Raw genomic sequence first — 25,609 nt, 5'->3', positions numbered from 1 at the left:
AAGATGCAGGCTGAAGGACTTCCCTTTAAGAGAAATATGAAGTGTGGACATTTGCCAAAATCTTCAGACAATTTCAATGGGAAACAATATTCTGTCCCTTTGAAAATAACTTCTTATCCGTAGAATTTTGGATCCTAATTCTGAGGAGAGGCTAAGTTGAATGGGGCTTATACCTTTTAAATAAAGCAAAAAAAAAAAAATTGTAGCAAATGCGCAGCCTAAAACTAGCATGCCCTCGTCACCAAATATCTACCAGTATCACATACGTACAATATGTGGCTTTTAAAAATCTAAAACACTCTATCTACACTCAGCACTGTGATTTAATTTTGATACCAGAACGAAAAAGCAGAAAAATGGAAAGGGGGTGGGGGCAGAGGTAAACTCCTCAAATATTTAATTTACATCATAAGTGGCAGCATCTACAAAAACACAAGCAAAATAACATCCAAAAGTTGGGCTTTTGTTGTCAGGGTAACAAAACATTGTTTCTACAGCACGCTGCAGGCTCATAATAAATTGGGAGAACTGTGGAGAAAACGATATGTGACAGTGGCATAACCCTCCTGTACACAGAAGCTCAGGACAGTCATTGTACTATGTTTCTGGTAAGTTCAAAGGAAAAGAAAATAAATATACTGCCTCCTGTATTTTTTATGTACTCAGCACAATTTATATTTTAAATAGAAACAAAAGCATCTGATGGCTTCTTCACAAGAAGCGTGGAAAGAAATACCTCCGCAAAAATTTAACTCCAGTCTCCAGCAGAACATGAACTCACAGTATCAGGAGATCTTATTTAATGTGTGAGAAAGTCATAAGAAAGTACTTGGGAGTTAGAAGAACCATTACAATAGTTTAGGACTTTTGAAAACTACCCAAGTTATCTTAATTAGGGTTGTTTGAAAGGTAGCCAACACTATTCCCTTTATACCAATCAAACATGATTTGCAGCGAAGGGTGAAGAAAGTGGAATTATTCCACAGTGCCTAGAAACTAGTGTGGTGGATCTGAATTTCATGAGCTATTTACAATTAAAAAATTATGTTTTCTGCTCATTAAATCTAACAATTCAGATTACTGTGTTCTGAATTAAATCACATTAGTTAAAACTTGAACGGGTACCTGACTACAAAAAGACCAAGCCTAACAAAATATCCTAAAATATGGTACTGAGATTCTTGTGGCCAAGGTCACATTCTAGAAGGCCCCAACCTCTACCCTATAAACGCAAAAGAGAAGGATTCCATGTAACCATTCAGAGAAACATTTGTTACAGTTAGGGTTACCAGATAGCAACTATGAAAAAACGGGACAGAGGGTGGAGGGTGATAGGCGCCTATGTAAGAAAAAGTCCCCAAAAACGGGACATATGGTCACTGGTTGAATTATTTCTACCCAAGGCACAGTTATGGTCTTAGTAAAATGGATTTAAGGGTGACCAAAACTCAATTCTCTCAGTTACAAAGATCCAATCTGTCTCAGTTTATACAGAAACAGGAGGCCCTTAAATTCTTGGACCTTCAAAGCACTCAAAGTTGAAAACAAATGTCAGTTTGTGCAAGCAGAAAAGCTACAGTTCTGAGTCTATCCTCAGAGAAAAAGGGAAACACAAATCTAAGATCCTATGTACAGGGTAGCAGAATGTAATCCAGAAATAAACACTTATCAAATGGCCTATGGAATGAAGAATATCTGGCAAAAATACCTCAAAACACGTATAGAGCAGACTATAAGAGATCAATGGAAGAATAAATAAAGGGGAAATTGAACCCAGTAATTCAGAAATAGAAGTGGGAGGTTAAGCCGGTTTTCAATACTAATAGGACAAAACAAAGGTTCCATAGAAGACACACTTTATATGCTTAACTCTGGCTCTAATCTTGATTACTGCCCGATAGTAAAATTCATGCTAATAAATCCTATGTAATCCAAATTAACTATTTATTTACACACATTGATGGGTCCTAAATTATCTGTAACTACTCAAGAAAAAAACAAAGGTATCACTGTAAACAGCTCAATGAAAATGTACTCAATTTGCAATGGTGGCAAAAAAACCCTAAGATTATATTGCAAATACCTACATTTTATTTATATATGGGTATATAAAATGTGTGTATTTGAAAATAGTATTTCATTACAATAAACTGACCATGTACATTTCACTACAATAAAATTACCATTTTAAAATTCAGAACATCAAAAATAATCTAAATACAGCAGTTTTGAAGTAAGTGAATTTTGAAACACTGATTTAAGTTGGATGTTCCCCCTTGTATTAATGGTAATTTCTATAGAAGCTTTTCTCCGCCCCGAGGGATTTAATGGCGCCTTAAGGCTAGTGTGAATCACTGCTCTCTGTTTATTAGAACCTCTGAACTCCATTCAGATTTCACTGAGCACACACACATTGCTCTTCAGGTAGGACCTTATCACTTCCATTCAATTTCTCCATCAGGGAGAGAACCTTGCTCAGGAATTTTATTTCACATCTGCTTTCCCTTTAGACACTGCAATAGCAGGACAAATGTTTATTATACCCTAGAGTAGCCTGTGAATTGATGCTTCTTTCACACCAGCCTTTGTAATGATGCAAACATACGCTTTCTTATTTAGAGTAATAAAATCAGAATGAATCCTAACAAAAAGTAAGGTTGTTTGAATATGTCAAGTTCTAAATGTTACAGTTACACAGATGATATTTACCCATTTCTGAAAATGAAGGGCTTGGTTATTAAATGGATGTTTTCATTTTTTTTTAATCAAGTTTCCTCGACTTGGAGCCAATAATCTGACATGAAAGAATTATACAAACCATTAAAAATCTGTGTTGAGACCCAGTTACATTTCATGACGAGAAAATAAGAGAAATCTTTGTTGAGGTGGGGTTTTCAGGTTTGTTTTGTGGCTTGCCTGCAATATAAGCCTATACCATGAAGTTCTAAAATTAATGGTAAGGCATTTGTAACATTACTGATAACTGAAACCTAGCTGTACATAAGCTTTAAATACAAAAGAGCAGAAATAAATTGTTTACGCACTTTGCCTCCAGCATATCTTAGAAAACTACTTCAATTCATTGTAAACATATTTAGGAAACACATTCACAATTTACAATTCTTCTCTCTCTTTCTTTATGGGGTAGAAAACAGCTGGCCCAGATAGCTGAGCATTGGTTCTCCCTTGTTCATCAGATTTGACTCCAACCATGTGCCTATTATCAAGGACACACTTATTTCCCAAGCATATGACACAGTTTGAATGGGGCTGCCATTTGCTCATTTACCTTTTATATTTATTTTCCTCTGCAGTGGAAACCAAGCTTGATGACTACTCTGTGGCCTGTCAATAGGAAACGTCCGTCCATAATGCAATCTCACAGTTCATCTCTTCGTTGCTGCTGATCTGAGAGCTTCACCTATGTGGAGCTTCACGCCATTGCTGGCCTGTGGTTGAACTTAAAACAGGGTCTCCCACAGAGCAAGACATTTCGCTACCAGCTGAGCCACTGGGCCAACCAAAGTTCTTTTCTTTCTGAAGCAATATTCAGATAACATTTGCATGCATGTTAAACTTTCTAATCATCATTTGGACTTAAAAAAACAACCACCACCCCCCACATTTTTGAATAAAATTCAATTTCTTTCAGGGAAAAGGAGAACAACATGGGGTGTGAATTTGAAGCAGACTTCTATGAAGACTCTGGACCTGAAACTATTGTTTTCTTAGAGTACACATCTGGTTTTCCCCAACATACTGCCAGTTCTGTAACACAGTTTAATACCCAGCTGGGATAATGTAAATCTAGTGCATAACCTAAAATTAAATGCAATAAGCACTTTTTTTGTTCAGGAATACTTGTACGTATTAAGTTGAACCTGACCAGGATTTTACCCACATACAAAAAGGTCATATCAATGAGAAGGAACTGAAAAAAAAAATCACACTCAAAACTATACCTCATGCATGTGTGTGGCCAAACAATCCAAGACGAAAACTGAAACTCACAAGAGCAGCATAAACAGCCTGCTTTTAAAATGTTTAATTTGTTTTACTATTGCAACGAGAACACAAGCTTTTTATAACACACATATTTAAAGAGTGTTTTTCTCATGATTAAAAAAAAAGTGTGTTGTAGTAACATTCCCCAGGCTGTTAGACAATCTTTTGTCCTGCCAGAATGAAACTTTTTTCCATTCAGACTGTGGGAAGAACAAATGTCTGATAAAAGTTTAATTATGAGGAATCTAAGCATATTGAAGCATATACGGAAAAACTGTGAACTAAACAGCAGGTATTGAACTTATAAAACTGAATCTATAGACTTCTCTGGCATATACACACAATCTCACGTTTGATAGGCAGAAATGAATGATTCACAACGTGTAGCCTTCAAAATGATAAATGCAGGAACCTGATAATGTTATCAGTAAGTGTAACATATGTCTATATATAGAAATTATCCCAAGGCCAAATTCGGAGGTGATATGTAAAGTGGTATGAGGGAAGTCTAAGGAAGCCTAAATTGATGTAACTTACGCTTTCTTCCTTGATGTGTAAATAACTTTAATTTAAAATTGACATAGAACCCACATAGTAACTTACAGTACGCTCTTTACATATCACCTCGAATTTGGCCTTGAATGGCGGGCTATTCTTACAGATTTGTATAAAGACTTAAAATAGATTCAACATTTTGGAAATAAAAACATTTGGACTTGATAAAATCTGGTCCTGATACAAATTACAGTATTTATGAACCAGATTTGCAGCTCTCAGATGGTTTCTGGGACTGCCTTGGGAATGTAAAATGCCAAGATGCTATTAATATGAAGATTCCATATAGCATGTGGTAACAGAAAGCATTTTTCCTTCATATATAACACAGAACATGCTAAATCTGTGTAGAAAACCACAACACAATTTTGGACTTAATCAATCAATCAATAAATATGAAGGGCTAGATTCTGCCACCGTTACTTGACATAAGTACCATGCTCTCTCCATAAACTACGCCACTGAAATCATTTGGCCTATTGGAGGAGTGAATTATTACTCTCTGTGAATAACAGTGGTAGATTTTAGCCCTAAGTTTGCAGTCTGATGTGGACCAGGAAAGTCTGATTTTTGACACATTTTCCTTTCCTTCCAAATAAGACAGCATTTCTAGGATCAAATCTTATCCCTATGTACCAAAGTCTTCCCGAAGAAAATTAATTGGTTACATCTTGTTGTAACTGTGACAGCAATAAAAATGCAAGGACTCCAAACTTCACTTTATATGAGTTTACGTAACTCATGACCTCTACTAGATCCAGTTTTTATTTTCATTACTTGTATGAACTGGATGTAACAAAAGTCACAACAATTCAAAAATATTTTGAAAATTCCAAGCATACGCTGAGAGAGAGAGCTCAGCACACATGACCTTTTGAAATCAGCTGTCACATACCAATTTTCATAGAGTGGTAATGAGATCAATCCCATGGGTCTGACGTAGAAACTAGATCATACACTCAATGTAGAATAGCAACTACACAGAGAAGTCAATAACGCAGGGAGGAGATAAGTAGCAGAACGACTTTGGGAAAGATTAACTTAAAAATGCCTCCTCCTTCCTTTCATACCCAGAGCAAAAACCTTCAGCAATCCCCTATATATTTTCAAATGCTAGGATAACACACTGAAGAATAATTCTAAAACACTATAGGGGTGAAAACTGTTGAACATCTCATGGCATCTGTAGCTAATGTTGTATGTATATATAGCAAGCCAATAACTGGACTTTAAAAGTCAACAGCAGCAAGCAGGCCTTGACGGACATACTTGCCCATGGTGAACAGGAAACTTTCCCAGATTTGTGAGAGACTTATGTTATATCTACACTTGGAGCTAAGGGTGTGATTCCCAATTTGTGTAGACATAGTCGTGCTAACTGTAATCAAGCTAGCATGCTAAAAATAGCAGTGTAGCCACGGTAATGGCAAGTGGCGACACAGGCTAGCCATGCCCATGGGGCTCAGATGGGTTTTTAGCCGGCACCAAAACTCTGCGCCACGATTTGCTGCTGCCCAGGCTACCTCGGCTATACTGCTATTTCTAGCACGCTAGCTTGAAGAGAGCTAGCACAAATACATCCGCAAGAGCTGGGAATCACACTCCCACCTCCACGTGTACACATACCCTTAGATAAAATTTTCCACAAAATGTGTTTTAAGGAAATTCCTAGCCCTTAGCTTTGCAACCTCCTGAGCACAACTGTGTAGGGTTTCCCTGCTTGAGTGTGCGGACAGACAGCTGGAAAGGACTTCCTAAAGGGCAAATCTCACCTCACCCTCCATGAGTGTGGAATCTGCCAGATACAGCAGAACTGGTGTCCCCGTGCAGTGTGAGAGAAAAGATCTGAGGATCACAGGATGGTTCAATGCAACGGTTTCCTCCTTGGGGCCTCCCTATTGGGGGCAGGCCAGAATCAGATGGCAAACTCATCTTGAGGTATTTATATTAAACCCGTACTTGTCACTTTTCAATATACTCTCAAAGCTACAAATGAAACGTTCAAAAGGAGAAGTTTCTTGTACATTGCACAATCAATCTTGGAAGCACATACTTTTTTAAGAAAGTGTAAGGAAAACACATGGAGCAGATCCTCAGCTGGTGCAAACTGTCATGCCTCCACAGACAAAGTTGTGTCAGGGATGGCCTATGCATACGTAATCCTGCCTTCACATGGAGGAAAGCACTCGATCACCTGTTAAGGTCCCTTCCCTGTTCCCAAAACCCTACGTGCATTTTGAATACATGTATGAAAATTATTCTGACTAGCAACATACTAGATTATATGTCATGGATTTGTGCTAGGTCTTTTGCTGAATGTTGTACATTAGAAAATATTACCCTGGTCTTAAATATCAAGAGGCAACCCAACTCTTTTCTCTAGCAAGGGGAAAAGTTAGCCTTAAGTAATGTTTACAACAAGGCAAATAGTATGGGATGAACCTTTGATGACCTTTGATATTTCTGTACTGGGTTCAAAATTTGCCACAGTGCTAATTTCCACTGTTGTAAAAGTATATTGTCGTTTTGTTCACATAATTGAACTGGCCTACTATGACATTTACTGTGTTCTTTGCAGGGGCCCACGCAGGCCTGTTCTATACCCATTACAAGCTTTATTTACAAAGAATCCTTTTGAATGTAGAGCCAAGTTCCATACAGATGGATGCACTTCCTTGAACCATTACAAATCAGTGGGGTTTCACTATGTAAAACACAACTACAGTATCTGACATTCCAAATGAATTTCTAAGCTATCAAGGCATTGTATAAGGAAACAGCAGAATGGCTACATGACACAGCTCCCACAGGGGTTTTCAGGATCTCTACTGAGCAACAGAACAAAACATAAAACAGACCAGAAACCTATTCTCTCTCTGCTTGCACACCATTCCATGTAGATTACAAAGGAAGCATATGCATGCCTGCATCTGGAGCTTTGTGCCTTCAATGAGCAGAGCTATGTTTTGATACACTTATCAACTTTGTTACTGCTAAGTAAAAATTCTTCAGACAGGTAAAAGGCATTTATTTGTCTTCAATGAGGCCTAAATCCAAGGCAAGGATGAGATTTCAAAAACAAGTAGATTTTTAGTTGTGTGCTTGTCTGAAATTTCTTAACTGATGAGGGGAAAGCAGTTTTCATATGCTTGGACATCTCAAACTACTAAATGCAATTCTATTAAAGTACCTTATGGTACACATTAAAGTACAGGTTGTGCACACAACTGCAGTAACTGCACAAATCTGAAAATGTGCCCATGTACATGAGGGGGTCTCTCTCACACGTACTCAAACAGTCATTTGTACATTTAGCTTTTGAAAAGAATACCATCCAAATAAGCATCTAATAAAAAAGGCAGAGATGATCCATCACAGACTTCAGAATAGACGTGTAAGTGGAGAAAGTTAAAAGAAATCCAAGAGTGTTTGATTCTGAACAGGCTCCTCTACAAAGAAACTGCGGTAGATCATCTACAACACCGAAGAAAAAATTCAATCAGAAACCCTCCTGCCAAGCAATGATGTTATTGCAGTTAAGCAATACACACTGTAAACAATTTTATTACTGTACATAAAGATAAGTTTAGTGTACAATGGAGTCAATTTATTTTATGGTAAATATTTGAGAGTTCATGGGCATGACGTTGATGAAATACTAGATGGTAAGACAGTTTAAGAGCAGTTTGAATTGCACACTGCATTTCCTCTGCCAGCTCCATTAAAACTATATAATCAAAAGGACAAAAGTGAGTTCTCAATATTTTCTTAATTGAGAAAAATTTAAAGGGAGCTAGAGTCCCAGACGCTACATTTAGTTCCATACTTGAAACTGCTGATGTGGCTATAACAACTGATGTACAGAAGCAGGAAAACCTTCTATCCTCACACTGAGTTTTAACAGCTTCATCAACACCTTTCTGTACAATATAAGCACGGTTGGATCACAAAGTCTTCCATGTGGGTACTTTGCATAAATGTATGAAAATTGTAATACTGCATCTACACTACAGAGAAAGTGAAGAATATTTCCCCCATTTTGACTACAGTTTGCAGTTCGACTTCAGCTTCAAACATAAGCTTATTAACTGAAGAAGGAAGAAAAAGTATTTGGGCTCATGTCTGAAAATGAATTTTTGTTTATTCGTAGGTCGATAACAGCACAAGCTTTCCACCCAAAGAAAACAAAGCGATTAACCTGACCTTCCAAACCATAGGGTGAGAGAGTAATCAGTCTGTATGTTAAGGATACAAATCATGCTGCTGAATTATGTGTGACTGAAGAGACAATCATGAGTTTGACAGACCCAAAATTTCCCATGCACTGAAAGTTTTGGCCCAGATCCTCCTGGGGCCATGACTGCTTTGTATTGAAGCACGATCAGATTTTGGCCTTCAAGAAGCTTCAGAATAGCCAGCAGCATAAGAGGATCCTCTGGTGGCAGAGATCCAGTGTATCAAGTCTTATGTCACCCCTTTGTATGTGCATGCACACCTCCCCTTCTCCTCCCCGAGCAGACAGTTCCCTCTTCAGCTGTATGCCCCACTCCAGTATCTGAGCTTTTAAGGCAAAGTCATTTATGGTTTAACACAGGGGTGAGCAAACTTTTTGGCCCAAGGGCCACATCTGGATATGGAAATTGTATGACGGGCCATGAATGCTCATGAAATTGGGGGTTGGGGTGTGGGAGGGGCTGAGGGCTCTGGTTGAGGGTGCGGGCTCTGGGATGGGGGTGGGGATGAGGAGTTGGGGGTTTGGAGGGTGCCCTGGACTGGGACCGAGGGGTTTGGAGGGTGAGGGTGGGAGTAGGATCAGGGGCTGGGGCAGGGAGTTGGAGTCCAGGGGGGTGGCTCAGGGGTGCAGGCTCCAGGCAGTGCTTACCACAAGCAGCTCCCAGAAGAAGCAGCATGTCCCCCCTCCAGCTCCTATGCAGAAGCGTGGCTCTGCAGCTCTCATTGGCCATGGTTCCCGGTCAAATGGAGCTGTGGGGGCTGCACTTAGGGCGGGGGGTAGCGTGCGGAGCCCCCTGGCTGCCCCTACGCGTAGGAGTTGGAGGGGGGACATGCCCATGCTTCCGGGAGCCGTGCAGAGCCATAGCACGCGCAGAGCAGGACCAACTTCTGAGCCTGCTCCCCAGCTGAAGCGGGGCAAACCCCGGACCCTGCTCCCTGGCGGGAACTTGAGGGCGGATTAAAACATCTGAAGGTCCAGATGCAGCCCCCGGGGCCGTAGTTTGCCCACCCCTGGTTTAACTTCACTGACTGCAGTGGAGTTACATTAGGATGGTTACATTTGACCCTTCCTGTTGTAAACTGCTCTCCTGGTAATTCTTCCCATTATCAGCTCTTCTAAAAGACAGGGTTGCCAATCGTGTTAACCCAGATTCAAGGCTGGCAACTCATCCACAAACTTCTAGGAGTCCCATTTGTTGAGACTACTGTCAATTTGTTCTTTCTGGCTATGTGTTTGTGAGCTGATAGATGATTAGAACGGACAAGAATACAGATCTGTAAAGCATTTGTAGAGCAGGATGTTTATGTGTTTCAATACCCTGGCTGCTTACAAGGGGCAGAATGAAGTGGACATGGGATTACCACCACCTAGCCCTCCACGTTTGTGGCTACTGGATTACCAGTAGAATAAAATGGGACTGCTGCAATTCTCATTCGGCAGAGCTAACATACAGGATTATGATGGAGAAGAGTTACAAAATGAAAAATGTGTGGTTTTTTTAATGCATTATAATTACATTTTAGGTTGTTTAACTCTGACAATATTGCTTTACCAAATGAGCATCTAACACTGGAGAAGCTAAAACAGTTTAATAGCCAAGGCGTGGCTCATGGAATTTAAAAATGAAATGAATATGAGGATGGTGTTATTTCATTAGACCAGTGTTTCCCAAACCTGGGACACCACTTGTTCAGGGAAAGCCCCTAGCGGGCCGGGACAGTTTGTTTGCCCGCTCCAGGCCAATGGGGGCTGCGGAAAGTGGCGGCCAGTACGTCCCTCAGCCCGCGCCGCTTTCCGCAGCCCCCATTGGCCTGGAGCAGCAAATTGCGGCCAGTGGGAGCCACGATCGGCCGAACCTGCGGACATGGTAGGTAAACAAACCGGCCCGGCCCGCCAGGGTCTTTCCCTGAACAAGAGGTGTCCCAAGTTTGGGACATTGCATTAGATAAAACCCATCATGGACAACCAAAATACAAAGGCAAAGAAATGAATCTTAATAAAATGTTAATCTGCTACCCATTGCAGACCTGCTATTCACTCAGTTGTAACAAAGTGAACTGTTTCAGAAAGGCTTTAATTCTTGAACAGGTTATAGATTCTGTTGGTTAGCTATGAGTAGCAGTACTTAAGAACGAGGAGTACTTGTGGCACCTTAGAGACTAACAAATTTATTTGGGCATAAGCTTTCATGCGCTAAACCTCACTTCATCAGATGCATGCAGTGGAAAATACAGTAGGAAGATATATATATATACAGTAGGAAGATATATATATATACACCGAAAACATGAAAAGATGGGGTTGCCATACCAACTGTAACGAGACAAATCAATTAAGGTGGGCTATTATCAGCAGGAGAAAAAAAACTTTTGTAGTGATAAATCAGGATGGCCCATTTCAAACAGTTGACAAGAAGGTGTGAGTGACTGCAGGGGGAAAAATTAGCATGGGGAAATAGCTTTTAGTTTGTGTAATGACCCATCCACTCCCAGTCTTTATTCCAAGCCTAATTTGATGGTGTCCAGTTTGAAAATTAATTCCAGTTCTGCAGATTCTCACTGGAGTCTGTTTTTCAAGGTTTTTTGTTGAAGAATTGCCACTTTTAGGTCTGTAATTGAGTGTCCAGGGAGGTTGAAGTGTTCTCCGACTGGTTTTTGAATGTTATAATTCTTGACGTCTGATTTGTGTCCATTTATTCTTTTGCGTAGAGACTGTACCTAAGAGAATCACATGTGTGATTTTGTAAAAAGAGAAAGGGCTAAGACTGAACTGACACTCCTAATTGGTCGACCTTAAGAATTCTGTCTTTAGCTCCTTTGCTCACACCTTTTTGTTATCGATTTTTCATTTTTATTAAAAACAAGAGTTTAAAATCAAGAGGTTTTTTTGGAGTTTTCACTTAAACCAAGAGGGTTTGTTTTGTTGTTTTAGGTGGCCTTGTTAATAGAGACACAAAGGTGGTTGAGGTAAAATCTTTTATTGGACCAACTTCTGCTGGTGAGAGACACACTTTTGAGCTATAAGGAGTTCTGAATCAAAGAAGAGCTCTGTGTAGCTCAAAAACTTGTCTCTCACCAACAGAAGTAGGTCCCAATAAAAGGTATTACCTCACCCACCTTGTTTCTCTAATATCCTGGGACAAACATGGCTATAACAACACTGCAAACTATAATTTTTAATAAATATTCATTTGAAAAAAATCTGTATTCTGATTCATCTGGCTAATATGTTAATGTCTGAAGAGTATCTTGTTAAACAGGAGCTGACTTACAGTACAACGTTCTCAACAAAGGGTCCAAGACTATGGAACCTGGTCTAACATTGAGTTTTCTGATTTTGGGGTCGTGCTGCATATGCGAAGGGACTGAGTTAGGGCGGCAAGAGTAAGCTGAAATATACTTTGCAGTGGGCTGGGAAGAGTTTATTATATCAAAGTCCAATCTGAAATGTTTCAATTTAATATTGCTTGCTCATGTGCCTATCGTCTGAGACGGGTGTGTTTTTAAAAGATGCATAAGTAATATGTATTATTATTCCTAAAATGTTTAGCATACTTCTGTGAAAGTGAAGAATTTTGTTAGTGCTTTTAAAATGTTATAGCAAAAAATCATCAAAGTTACATATGAATATGAGGCCCTTGACAAAATATTTTGAAAGAAAGAGACTGGTTGAACTTGTTTCCAAAGATTGCTTAAAGGCAAGAGTCAGGAGAAAGGTCAAATCACATTTTCTTGCAATAAAAGAGGAGTTTTTAAAATACAAATATGGTCTCATTGTAGCCTCCGGTACTACAGGCCTCAAGCAGCTATTCAAATGGAATTGCCAGTAGGTATTCTTAATGACTATGAAAGGTGGAGCGTTTTTAGCTGTATGGATTAGCAAAAAAGCAAAACACCTTGAAAGAGGAACTGATGAAATATCTGACCAAGCTACATCCTCCAGCTGGAGACTGCTGACAGATACTAAGGAGCAACTTACTCTGTTCTGCCTGGATCTAGCAAAGATGGGAATTTGGACAGATTTGATCCAGACCCTTCTGGACTCAAGCACTGAACTCCAGGTGGGTCTCAGTTATCACACTCTTCCCCCACACCACAAAAACATTTTATCTCATCTATATCTAACAAAACACGGCTAACTACTTTTACAGACTTTGTAACTTATGGCCCAGAGTACATAGCTTTCTTGTGTTCATAACCTTTTTCATTAGTTTATAAATTAATTATGTGAAAAAGAGTAAAGCAAAAAAAACAAGAGAGAAGATATTCCAAAGTTGCCTCTGATATTTTTTAATCAAAACATTTTGAAAGCAAGTATCTATTTTATCTGAAAACAAATGGCACTTGAAGTTCATTTTCTCTGTCTCATATTCCAGCTCTAGGCAACTACTAGATGAATAGAATATTTCTGCAGCCAGCTAATGAGAGACAAATATTTCTAGTTCAATTATGAAGCTTAAAAGCCAATATCAAAAGACACAAATTGCTGGCTTTGGGCTATTACTGCTGACTCTTGGTTAACATTACCGGAATAAAGTAAAGAAACTGGATGAGTAACTGAGCACAAGAAACAAGGGATATAAACACAGGCACTGACTTTTGTTTTTGCCAGTGGGAGCTCCTCTCCACTCTTCACCCCCATGCCAGGGCAGTCGGGGCCCCGGGTGGAAGAGACCGAGTAGGGGCGGGGCTTTGGGGCAGGGCTTCAGGGCAGAGCAGGGCTTCGATCTGGGCACAAGGGCCCTCAAAAGATTAATGAGCACACCCTATTTTTTCGGTTGCTGCTTGAGCCCCTGAGCACCCATGGAGTCCGCACCTATAGATATAAAGCAACTGAGAGCAATCTGACATGTAATATATTGAGTGTATGTGGGAATGATATATTTTATCAAAGCTCTTCTGTTCCTCATAAAACTCTGCTAACAAAAACAATCTGAGACACCACGAGGCGGTTAAGTCCAGTATATACAATTTATTAAAATACATTAAAATAATATTATGTTGCAAAGTCAAGCATTTGAAAGTTACAAGTACTAGATTTACTGCTGCCTGTGGAACTTTAATTTTGCCCATTGTGTGTTCATCCTAGGAACTGAATGGAGCAGGGGTCCTGTGGCAAAAATTGTATGTGATCATGTAATTAAATATTGTATTATAATGCAGAAACACAAGGAGACAAAATTAAGATTGCCCAGGCAACCACAAATCTGGCATTTCCTAACTTTCCAGAGCTTGAACCTAAATAATGTTCTTTTAACATAATTTTTATATGCAATTTCCTTCTTAAGAATAAAGGTAAAACAGATTCTGTTATATATAACTGTAACAACTCCCCATTGTGGCTGTTCCAAGGTGTTCCCAGTAGAGTGGCTGTGGATGCTTTGGCAACAATATGCTATTATTTGGCATGGCTACCAACATTTTCGTGATGTATGCAAATGAGAGAAAGGAAATGGCTATTTTTAACACTTTAAATTTTAGCAAAAGTTGAGCCAAATCCCTGCAACAAAGAAAAGCTATTTCCCTAGCTTGAGGCATCCTCTCTAGCCAAACAAAGGGCTGCAGCAAATACTAGAGGTGCAAAAGTGTCTTAAAAAAAGTTTCAAGAATTCTTAACACTAAAGTGGGGGAGGTTGTTGCAGATGCACATAACAGAATTGCATGAGCAACCATAATACTGGCACTTCCTAATACAGCAGGTGCATCTATGTGTGTGTGTAATAAAATACATCCTAAAGACAAAACAACGTTATAATAGTAAAGCAAGGATGATACATGGAATAAATATCACTGAAATTACAGTCACGTTGAAAGTATGACTTTTGAGGATATGTAAAATGAAATGTATTTCAGTAGAAATATTGTCCTTCAAACTACCAGTACTTACTTGTAGTAAATAGCGAATGTAATCCTAAAGAAACTCAGAAATAATAATTCATAAGTAGACCCATCACCATAGATGTACTGAAAACAGATAGGCTCATTTTTAAATGCCTGGCTAACACATTTAAGTGGGATTTGGGTACCTAAATCCCTTAGGCTTTTGAAAATCCAAGACATAATTAATTAAGTACTGTATTTTAGATAATTGTGTATGATATCATTTGCCAAGCTCTGTTATTAGAAAAAACCCTAAAATAAATATAAAATTTGGAATAAACTAGTCATTTAAAATTCCCCATTAATTTAAAACCTTCTTTAAAATGTTGCATTTTGAAAATAATGAATCATAATGGAGTGGTCAGAAACATGACCATTCAGCAAACCAAAGGCAGACAAGGCATACTGAAATAATTGCACAGAAAAGTAAAGGTCCTCAATCCCAACAGCAAATAACACAAACTACTGAATTATACTTTCCCACCATATGCTTATGGCCCATCTGAAATCACACCACATTTGGATACAGAGGAAAGTGCTTTATGCCACAGTACAGATTATCATATGTCAAACATAGTTCCAAGTCGCCTGCACTCCGGACCAGGAAATGCAGTGACATTCAGGAATCTGCCTAAAACCTGACCTGATGAATAGATTGCAAGTGATTAAAGGGCTTTCTAATGCAGCCTCAACTATGTAGAGTTGGTCCATTCGGGAGTATCTTTGAGAGTGTAGCAAAGCAAAGTGTGTATATTGGGGGTGTTTAAACAGAGGGTGCCTACGCAACAAGAGGAAGGGACTAGTTTTTCCAGTACTAGTCCTGAGCAAGGGAGGGCCAGGTGAAGAGATTTTCAGTAGTATATGCTCTCTGACCAACAGAGAATGGAGTCAAATCCAGGAGCAGAGCTTCCATCAAAAGCTTAAATCAAAATCTAGATATCACAGTAATAGGTTCATTATTAATACCGTAGATTAAATTGGATTCTTCATGATTCACAGCGCAGTCTGTAAAAATGATATGAATGATAAGGAGAGTTTTAAGAATGGGCACTGCCTTATTCCTTTCCTGGGGAAGAATACCTCCCTTGAAGCCCTGCTTTCCTGATTTACAATAGGATCTTTTGGCAAATTGAAAGCTTTGATGGTTACCGCAGAACTAAAGGAGAAGTTTCTTGTACATTGCACAATCAGTCTTGGAAGCTCATACTATTTTAAGAAAGTGTAAGGAAAACACATGGGAGCAGATCCTCAGCTGGTGCAAATTGTCATGCCTCCACAGACAAAGTTGTGTCAGGGATGGCCTATGCATACATAATCCTGCCTTAGCATGGGGGAATGCACTCGATCACCTGTTGAGGTCCCTTCCAGCCCTATGTTTTTATGATTTCCAGTGGAGCCATGACAATTTACACCAACTGACGACACGAAGCAGAAAATAAGCTACCCAAACATTCAGGGGTATAAAGCCATGTCTTGAGTGCACAGGGAGCCAAGGATTCCCATGCTCTAACCCCAGCACTTCCACTGCCTCTGGTGACCTTGGACAAGTCACTGCTTCCATTTCCTAGCATGCAAAACAAGGTTAATAATACTGCCTTGCAGGATGTTAAGAGAGTTAACGTGTGTGACAGGCTTGGAAGATGTGTTCTGTAAGAGATGTTATCTGTTAAATCTGTTATTGAATGTCCAGGAAGATTCCTATAACAGATTTAAAAGTAGCTATTCTTGAACAAAAAAACTTCAGAAACAGACTTCAAAGAGAAACAGCAGAACTAAAATTCACTTGCAAATTTAACAGAATTAATTTGGGCCTGAATAGGGACTGGGAGTGGCTGGCTCATTACAAAAGTAGCTTTGCCTCTCCTGGAACTGACACCTCCTATTATTATCTATTCTTGGGAGTGGACTACATCCACCCTGATCGAATTGGCCCTGTCAACACTGGTTCTCCACTTGTGAGGTAACTCCCTTTTCTTCATATGTCAGTATAGTAATGCCTGCAGCTGTAACTGTCACTCCATGCATCCGATGAAGTGGGTTCTAGACCACAAAAGCTTATGCCCAAATAAATGTTAGCCTTTAAGGTGCCACCGGACTCCTTGTTGTTTTTGTGTATACAGACTCACACAGCTCCCACCTGATACTTGACATTATTTTTAATGTTATGTTTAGGATAAGTTTTAGGCATTATTCACATTATAACTTAAAGTTTAGGTGCCATGCACAGGCCAATGTAGGCCAGTTGCACACAAACTTGGCTGTTTATTATCACTTTACTAGTGTTGTGGTGATACACTGACTTTTAAGGAGGGTCGCATGTTTTAATGCTCTTGCATAATGTTTTCAAATTCAAAGGCAACTGCCATATCCATTCATACTGTGCATAAACTGTTGTGACATTATGGCCCCGGAACAAGCCCACATATTTATTTTCATTGTCTTCTCTCCCAGCCTGTTAAAATGTAAAAGATGGAGTTACAATAACTGCTGAACAGTGAGGCTGAGGCTGCAACTATTGCACACTTGTTAATGGTTTTTAAAGCAAAGACGGTTAAACAAAAAACGAGCGCTTTCATTTTAAAATTGGCAGTACGACGTTTCTCATACTCACTCGCAAGGATTATTCAGGACTTAAATCTGACAAAAACATTTTGCAAAGTTACTTAAGAACTGCGTTCTGTCACTGAAAGCAAATTCTGTATGTGGCTGAATACTGGCTTTTCTGGTAGACCGACTAAAATTACAGTTGTAAAATGAATGAGGTATAAATAAATAATAATTATAATAATAAAAAAATCAATATAAAACCCCAGGAGACAGGATTCAGAAAAACTGACAGGCAGCCACATATACAACACATTCATTTTTCTAAATATTTAAAGATACTCTTCACTGCATATGTTGTATGCACTGAGTATTGTACACTGTGTTGGTGTATACTCAGAATCTTTGTTTATACGGCAATATTTTGAAAGGCTACAGTAGTAAGAGTTTTTTGGAAAGAGGGGTTAGCATTTGCCTTGATGTAAATGAGTTCATAGCAATTAAATAAAAAGATCAATTATATATGTATAATCTTTGCTTGATTTAAAACGTTTCACTCTAACTCTCAATCACTTTTGTTTCTCTTACTACTGCTCCCCTCACAGCAACTAGCCAGTAAAAATACTTCTCTGCATCCTTGTAAATCTCAGTCCTATCTAACTCTGTTCTATCTTCATGTTATTTCTCCTGTGCTGTCTCTCTGAGACTTGCCGTATCCAGATTCATAAAGTATTTGCTCTAGCCAACATCCTCTTTTTAGTGCTTTGTGGCATTCTGCATGTAGAACATTACATAAGAATAAAAGGTTTTATCTTTTGTGTAATTAGTGATCTTACATGTTTGACATTACATCTTATTCTATAGCTGAATTAGTACAGGTTCGCGAATAGTAGGACACAATCGGACTCTCAACCATATTTCTTCCAGCCCTGGGAGTCATTTTATAGTCTAGTTCCAAAGTATGATAAAATAGTAACAAATGGCTACATTTGTCATAGAATACAAATATTTCCTGTACTGTACTCACTTTTTTATATTATGTGCATACATATATATATTTCACTAACTTGGCCAATTAGGTAAACTAGTTCAACATGCTTTTAATTTCTCTTAACGTTACTCTAAAAAAAAATCTCATGTTCTCAGACATTCACCTTTTGCCAATTTGAACCAGTTTCTACCTCCTCCCAGAACCCGAAGGGCACTTCACACATATTTCATCCTAGACTCAGAATCCTGAGAGGAAATGCAAAGGACTGCATGAGAATTTTCACATAATATTTGGGAATGTTAAAACTTTTTTAACTGATGGAGAAAGGTAAGGAAAGGAAAGAATGCGGCTATGGTTGTAAGGACTGCAGAACTTTGTTAACTGCAGAGAAAGAGGGAAATATGGGAAAACTCCTTTAAGGAGAGCTGACTGGGAATTTTTTAATAAGATTTATATTGATTTAGTTTAAGTAGAACAATTACAATACAAGATTTCCAACTGCAAACTACTGAGCATACACAAAAGAGAAAAAAATATTAAACAAACAAATGAGCATCTGTAGATGGAGTGTAAGGTTTCAAGTCCAAATCTGATGTCAATTAAAGTCAATAGAAAAATTTCCATTGGCTTTGATGGGAATAGAAATGAGCCCTATCCTGAAACAACAGGGCATGTTACGACAGAGAGAAGAGAATGAAGTGCTAACTGATATTCACAGAACTTTACTAAGGAATGTGACCAGTTTAGCTGAAAATACAGGTCAATTAAAAGAAAGCTATAACCATAGGCTTTGGAGTTTGTGCTGCTCTAGGTAAACTAATTTGTAACCTCTTTCACAGCTATAGTATTGCATGTTCCAAAATCAGTAAGTCTTTACTGAATATCTACTTCATAGGTTCTGCCTTACTAGCACTGAATAAACTTATTCACTGAGTAGCTTAACATACTACTCAATGTGAATATGCAAAAAGAAAAGGAGGACTTGTGGCACCTTAGAGACTAACCAATTTATTTGAGCATAAGTCTAAGGTGCCACAAGTACTCCTTTTCTTTTTGCGAATACAGACTAACACGGCTGTTACTCTGAAATGTGAATATGGGTGCAGAACTGGCCCTTAGAAAGGTCAATCATTAGGGCCCTGCAAATATGCAGATGTCCACTTGATATCTGCACATAATTTTTTGCAGATCGCGGATCGGATACAAACTTTGTATCATATAGGGCTCTATCAACTGTTTCCTGTCCTACATGACCTCCTGTTTTGTCTCTCTCCATTAGCCAGTCTTGCTTTTATGCAAACAAACACACACAGAGTGATATGGCTCTCTCTCCAGCAGGGATTCATAAAAAGCCCTCAGTTCTCAGACAGACAGTCCTGTATTAATTCTCAGTTCCCAAAGACACTATTTCAAACATTTTTGTACAGATTAATCAATTGTGATTTTAAATACAAATGCTAAAGGGTTATGTAATAGTCATCCAGATTGTTTGATCTTTGTGTTTATCAACAGCTATTTTAAACAAAAATTTTGTTGTCGGCTCTACTGGGTCCAGGTTCAGTGCTTACAAGAATCACCAGTCTTCATAAAATACAATGAATCTCACATTTGCCCTTGTTTATTGGTCATTCTTCCAAGTCTGCAAATGGGTGCCAGATTTCACAATAATTACTCACATAGAGTTTCTTTTTGGAATAAAACTGTCTCAACAGGAGACCATCTTGAAGATTATTTTTATCAATGCCCAGACAAAACACTTTTTCTCATATGTTGTTATATGTCCTGCTTTATCAGAATACATAATATGTTGTGTAACACATCTTCTTGCCCATTGTCGGTAGCTCTCTAGTTTCATTTTGTTCCCCTCTCAGAGTTCCCTAAAAGTGACTTACTGGTATTAATAGTGCCTTTGTAATATTAGCCCCTTAGTCGATTTTACACTTTCAGTCTTGGAAGCTAGCCAGTCCTGGCTATAGCTCTATTAGTACTGTATTCTACTCCATCCAAACAGGTCTCTCCGGGTTTTCCTCTCACTCCTGTTCTTGAAATGTAGAAACTAGTGCCAAAAATGCAACCATAATTGGAGGGAGAAAACGTACCCTCCATCCTATGAAAAATGGACTGAATGATGCTCTTGAGAATACACTGAAGAGAACAAATTCGATACCAACAGGAGGTTGACTACATATGTCTCTTCCATCTCCAATATCTATGATTCTACAAACAAATGGAGTGGCTGAGAATTCCTGTGAGATTCTGGAGAGGTGTTCAGATCCAGGAAGTCTTTTCTCAGACAAAGACATTGCTGAGGAATGCTGCCATTCTCTCATTTGTATCTCTCTTTATTTAGGCAGATGCTGGCTTAACGTCATAGTATTTTTTAAAAATGCTTGGACTGAAAAAACTCTCTCATGTTAAGCTAACGGACTTGCCACAGACCCTGAACAGTATGTTCAACCAAATGCAATTAAATCATTGGATAGTTAACAATAAACTACTACTGTATATATCTAGGCCAGTTTCTCCCTTCCTCCAACAATACCTTGGAGGCTAATTAGTGTTAATATAAAGGCTTACAGTCTTAACGATACCTATTCAGTGCATAACGACTGCTGAGTTTGGCTTTGTACCAGAGTCACTAAACCATAAATAAGCAATCCACTGCTCTATAAATCACAGTGAGAGAGGAGTACACAAATACCTACATGTATGTCAATATGGGGTAATATAATATTAAACACCAGGCTCTCAAGCCTTCTATTATTTTATTAGTACCAGAAGGACAATATATCCTTTCAAGTGTAAAGCAAAGAGAAAGCCAAGAGCACTTAAGTGCAAGTACTAATGTAAAATATAAGTACATTTCACAAACAGTGCTCACGTTTTCCATTTATCAGATTACAAACCCTTTTGAAATGTTGCCAGAACAAACCTAAAAACCTCATGCTATCTAAAAGCTTCATGTAGTGAATATTTTAACATATCCGTCAAGCCATGTCTACACATTTTCAACAGTCTCAGGAACTACTAAAAATTAATTAGTAATTAGGGTCATTAAATGTTCAGGTTTTTCCTTTTCTCCAAGAAAACTAAGCCTTCCTGGCTGAGAATTATTTTCCAGGAATATCTTGGGCTCTGTGTCTAGCTTGGAACACTTTTAGCTAGCAACAACTAGAATTCACTGTACTAAAAAAAAAATCAAAAGAAAGATGGGTATCACTAAAAATAGATCCTGGTGCATATAAATTGGAACAAACTACTATGATTTCAATGTGCCAGGCCATAGAAAATTGCTAAATCTAACTTTTTTTAGCAAGTTACATGGAAAAAAGCAGAAGTGGCTACGTATTGCTGAACCCTACACCTACTCTGACAGCTGAGCTTTACTGTTAAAGTCCATTATGTTTAGAGAAAGGTGTGGTCTAGTGGTCTGCGCAAAGAACTAACAGCCAGGAAATTCTCTTTTATAATTCTGACTCTCGTTGTGACTTGGGGCAAATTGCTGAACATTCCTGCCTCGGTGTCACTTTAGAGCTAACCCTCACCTATTCCAGGGAGACATTGTAAGGAGTAGTTAATATTTGTAAAGTTCTAAGCTTTATGATTTCGTAATTTGGAGGGATATGATTTAACAGTGAAAACTGATGGGAAAAAATGCACATTTCCTATTCAGAAACAACATAAGCCAGACAATGCACAACAACCGGCAGAGATCAATTTTTGAAAGTGGATATTTATCTAACACATTCTGTCATGGGCCTCTTTTGGCCACATTTCCCTTTGCCTGACCTGCACTTGATGTACAGTTGTTTTTGTGACTTTAATAGGATGCTTCTTGGAACTAGTCAATACCAAACCCATTTCACTTGTGGCTTAAATGATATTTTCCACTAATTCTGGTAGGGAAGGGTTTTCCATAAGGGATTAATTCCCTGAGCTACCTAGACTCTCCAAGATTTCTGTTTTTGCTTTAGCACACAATGCAGGAACATTTTTGCTTGAAAGGAACGTTTTTATTAGAAGAAAAGTGACAGAGTGTGCTTGTCTGTTGCATTAAGATTATTCTCCCCGTAGCCCATACAGCTAGCTTAGCCTTTTATTTTACTTAGCAGTAAAACAAGGAACCTACAGCCCTCTATCCTGCAAGACATTGTCTTAAGCAGGTTAGAATGAGTGAAGCAGGCCTGTAACCCTTAGCATAGGTAAAATGGCCTGACGGTTACCCTAGATTTTGCGGAACTGGGAATAGCCTGTTTAAGAGGGGAGTTGGTACATAATGATGCCAGGCAACTGCAGGAATACTGAACTGATAGTAGACTTGGATATTTGAGGATAAAATCATTGGCAGAAGTTTAACCACAAACGTGCTTTAGCAATAGTTGACATATATGGTAATGAGGTAAAAAACATTAATGTGCTAAATACAGGATAACGGCACCCCAACATTACTAGGGTGAGGAAGTTAGATATGGACATGGAAGGCTGGGCACCTGAATCCTCATGCCAGGCCTATAATAGGCTAGGTCACCATGTAGCTGGGTGGGAAGCTTTCCATCCTTGACCCTTCAGCTCTTCACTGTTATTATCTATCACCAACCTTTGGGCATTGGGGTTTGGATCATTGGACTCATTTGGCATGCCAGGGCCAGTCTTTTATCTCTGACCATCAGATCCCCAAGGAAAGGTGTGAGTATGTAAGTACATGAGCATATGCAAGGAATGATACCAAAGAAATCCCCAGTACTATATTACTGCTATTTGTTTATATGGTTTGGAGTTGTCTTGTCTTTATTGATTGTGTGAATAAAAGTGACTAAGACTTTGCTTTGCCCTCAATGTGAGTGTCTTTGCCATACACCCTGGGGTTCCCCACAAGATATTGAACTTATTAGTTTTAATTCTGTTGTGTCTGATTCTGGGATTAGAACCCTACTGACCCCAGCTCATTAGATTGGTATCATTTTGGCAACCAATACAATTATTAGCCATTCAAGTATCAGGCTACATTCATATGAGACAAACAATTAAAGCTGGTCAAAGACTTTTTGGAAATGGTTACAGGACACACATTTTTGCAGTGTGTATAAATATAAAATATTTAGAAAAGCAAAGTAATAGTAGTATTCCATATAATTCTCTGGGGATGGATTTAATTTGGTATTGCAATGTGCCTTCCTAAATACTAATATGGTACATTGTTGTGATGTCTCAGTATGCACTACTGCAGCAGTCCCCAAACTTTTGAGGGTCATGCCCCCCCTTACCCGTATCCATGCCTCACGCTTTCCCCCCCTCCCCCAGAGCTGGAGCTAGGCCTCGGGTTGGGGATGGGGGGGACAGGACGGATGGGGGTAAGGGGGCCAAGTCTGGGGGTGGATCTGGGGCCGGGAGTGGGGCCACAGCCAGGTCCTGAGGCTGGGGGCGGGAGCAAAACCACAGTCGGGCTGCGGTGGCGGCCAGCAGCCAGGCCCGCAGCCTCGTGCATCTCCGCTCCTGGCCCCGCCCTCAGCCTCAGGCTGGGAACGGAGCGGTGGCCAGTGGCGGGGCCAGGACCAGTGCTGTGCTGAGGCTGGGAATGGGGCCAGGTGCAGGGTCAGGAGCCAGGGACGCGGTTGGGGGTGGGACTGGAGCAGCACTGGCGGGGCCTGGGTGGTGCTCCCTGCCCCCATGAGGATTGGCCTGGGCTCCTCCCCCCCACCCAGATGTTCCTACACACACACACACCCCTGGGGGGTGCACCCCACAGTTTGGGGACCTCTGCACTACTGAGTTGCATCATTGTTTAAAAGGCTTTGATTAAGCATTTTGGTAGTTTAATGAAGAGATGGGCCCGTACCAAGCCTCTGGATCTGAACTTCCTCAGCCTTCGAATCCATATCCCATTTTTATATCTTTTGTCAAATTCATTGGGTGAATGAGGGTTATGTGGTAATCTCATGGATTTTAATTGACCTGAGGTAGGAAGCAACAGGATGAATTTTTGTCGCATTGTTTTACAGTACTTTCCTGTATATATACATACACACACAGAGCTTTATGCATATAAATTCATATAAAATATGAAGTAGATGAACATTCCCACCTCTCCTAATATCTTTTCCCCATATGGATTTCAAAGCAATCATTTCATGGGAAAGATTCTAAAAGTTATTAGATGATGATGATGTCATTGCTGCTGTTAAATGAATTTCAAGGAAGACAAGGTTAAAGTTGAAAGATGCCAGGGCTATTGTTGGCTGGCTGACTGTGAATTGTTTGAAAATATATATTGAGAAGTGTTTCTGTAAAAATGGCCCAGCTTTCTGCTGGATTACAATAATAAATAAGATACACCTTCATCTGGCAGGTGTTTTCACACAGAGATGTTTTAAAGACAATATATGATTTTCAAGTTAAAAAGATATAGTGTAAAAAGAGACCTAGCACTATACAAGTGTATAAAGCTAATATCCAAGTAGGAAAGTATTGTAAAAAGATGTGAGGGGAGGTAACTTACTGTAACTGAAGGTTCTTTCCAGATGTGTGGTCCCTACTTCGATTCCAGACATGGGTGCACATGCACGCCATGCTGCGGAGCTGGAACTGCTTGAAGTAGTGTCCATTGACCTGCACGTGTGTTGTGTGTCGGCCAAGTAGTGCACCCGCAGCTTTAAGATGTTATGGGGGTCAACGCCGCTCCAGGTCCCTCTTACCAGCAAGCGATGGAGTCCACATCAGAAGGAATGGTGGGCAGGTACTGGAATCCGAATAGGGGCCACACATCTCAAAGATCCTCAAGTTATTGTAAGTAATCTTCCCTTCTTCTTTAAGTGATGGTCCCTAAATGGATTCCAGACATGGGAGAGTAGCGAGCAGTGGTCAGCCTGGAGCTGGGTGCGAGGACTCACAAGAAGTCACAGTCTGTAGGACTTTGTCCTTAAGGCAGTAAAGGGCAGGTTGGCCGTCGTGGCTGCCAGTTCACTAACCTGTCTCACCGAGGTGACGGCCACCAAAAAGATCACCTTCATGGAGAGGTGGGCAAGAGAGCAGGTTGTGAGGGGTTCAAAGAGCAGCTTAGTGAGGGCAGAGAGGACAAGATTCAGGTCTCAGGAGAAGGTAGGTTTCCACACTGATAGGAAGTCCATGAAAGAAGCGGACGGTGGTTGGGTGAGTGAAAACAGAAGAGCCATCCACAGGGGGAGGAAGGCACTGAATGCCGCCAAGTGGTCATGGATGGAGGAGTGGGTGAGGCCTGACAGCCAAAGGTGGTGAACAACGTGGCTTGCCCTGCTCCAGTGCATGGAAATATCTTCAATTAAAGCATTCACTTATGACTGTATTTGGGCAGAGTGTATTGGGAGCTCCAGGAGCTCCAGAACTTTTATTATTTTGGAGGAAACTTCCTGGATTTACTCAGCCAGC

At 39.7% G+C, this 25,609-nt stretch overlaps 1 protein-coding gene across 6 annotated transcripts in view; it reads right to left on the bottom strand.

Moving 5' to 3' along the window:
* BANP (BTG3 associated nuclear protein) overlaps positions 1-25,609 on the bottom strand; it is a 244,583-nt gene that overhangs the window by 34,169 nt on the left and 184,805 nt on the right. The window contains exon 13 of one of the 6 annotated variants that reach the window (XM_073308166.1): positions 13,413-13,609. The exons of the other annotated variants lie outside the window; for them this stretch is intronic. Coding sequence (XP_073164267.1) covers positions 13,538-13,609 — 72 coding nt within the window. The 3' untranslated portion in view covers positions 13,413-13,537. Of the gene's footprint in view, positions 1-13,412; positions 13,610-25,609 lie in introns of those variants that run through there. 6 annotated transcript variants of the gene reach the window in all.

Source organism: Lepidochelys kempii, chromosome 12, assembly GCF_965140265.1.
Source record: "Lepidochelys kempii isolate rLepKem1 chromosome 12, rLepKem1.hap2, whole genome shotgun sequence".
In the NCBI taxonomy this organism is placed as follows: domain Eukaryota; kingdom Metazoa; phylum Chordata; order Testudines; family Cheloniidae; genus Lepidochelys; species Lepidochelys kempii.
This window is presented reverse-complemented; position numbering and strand designations above follow the sequence as displayed.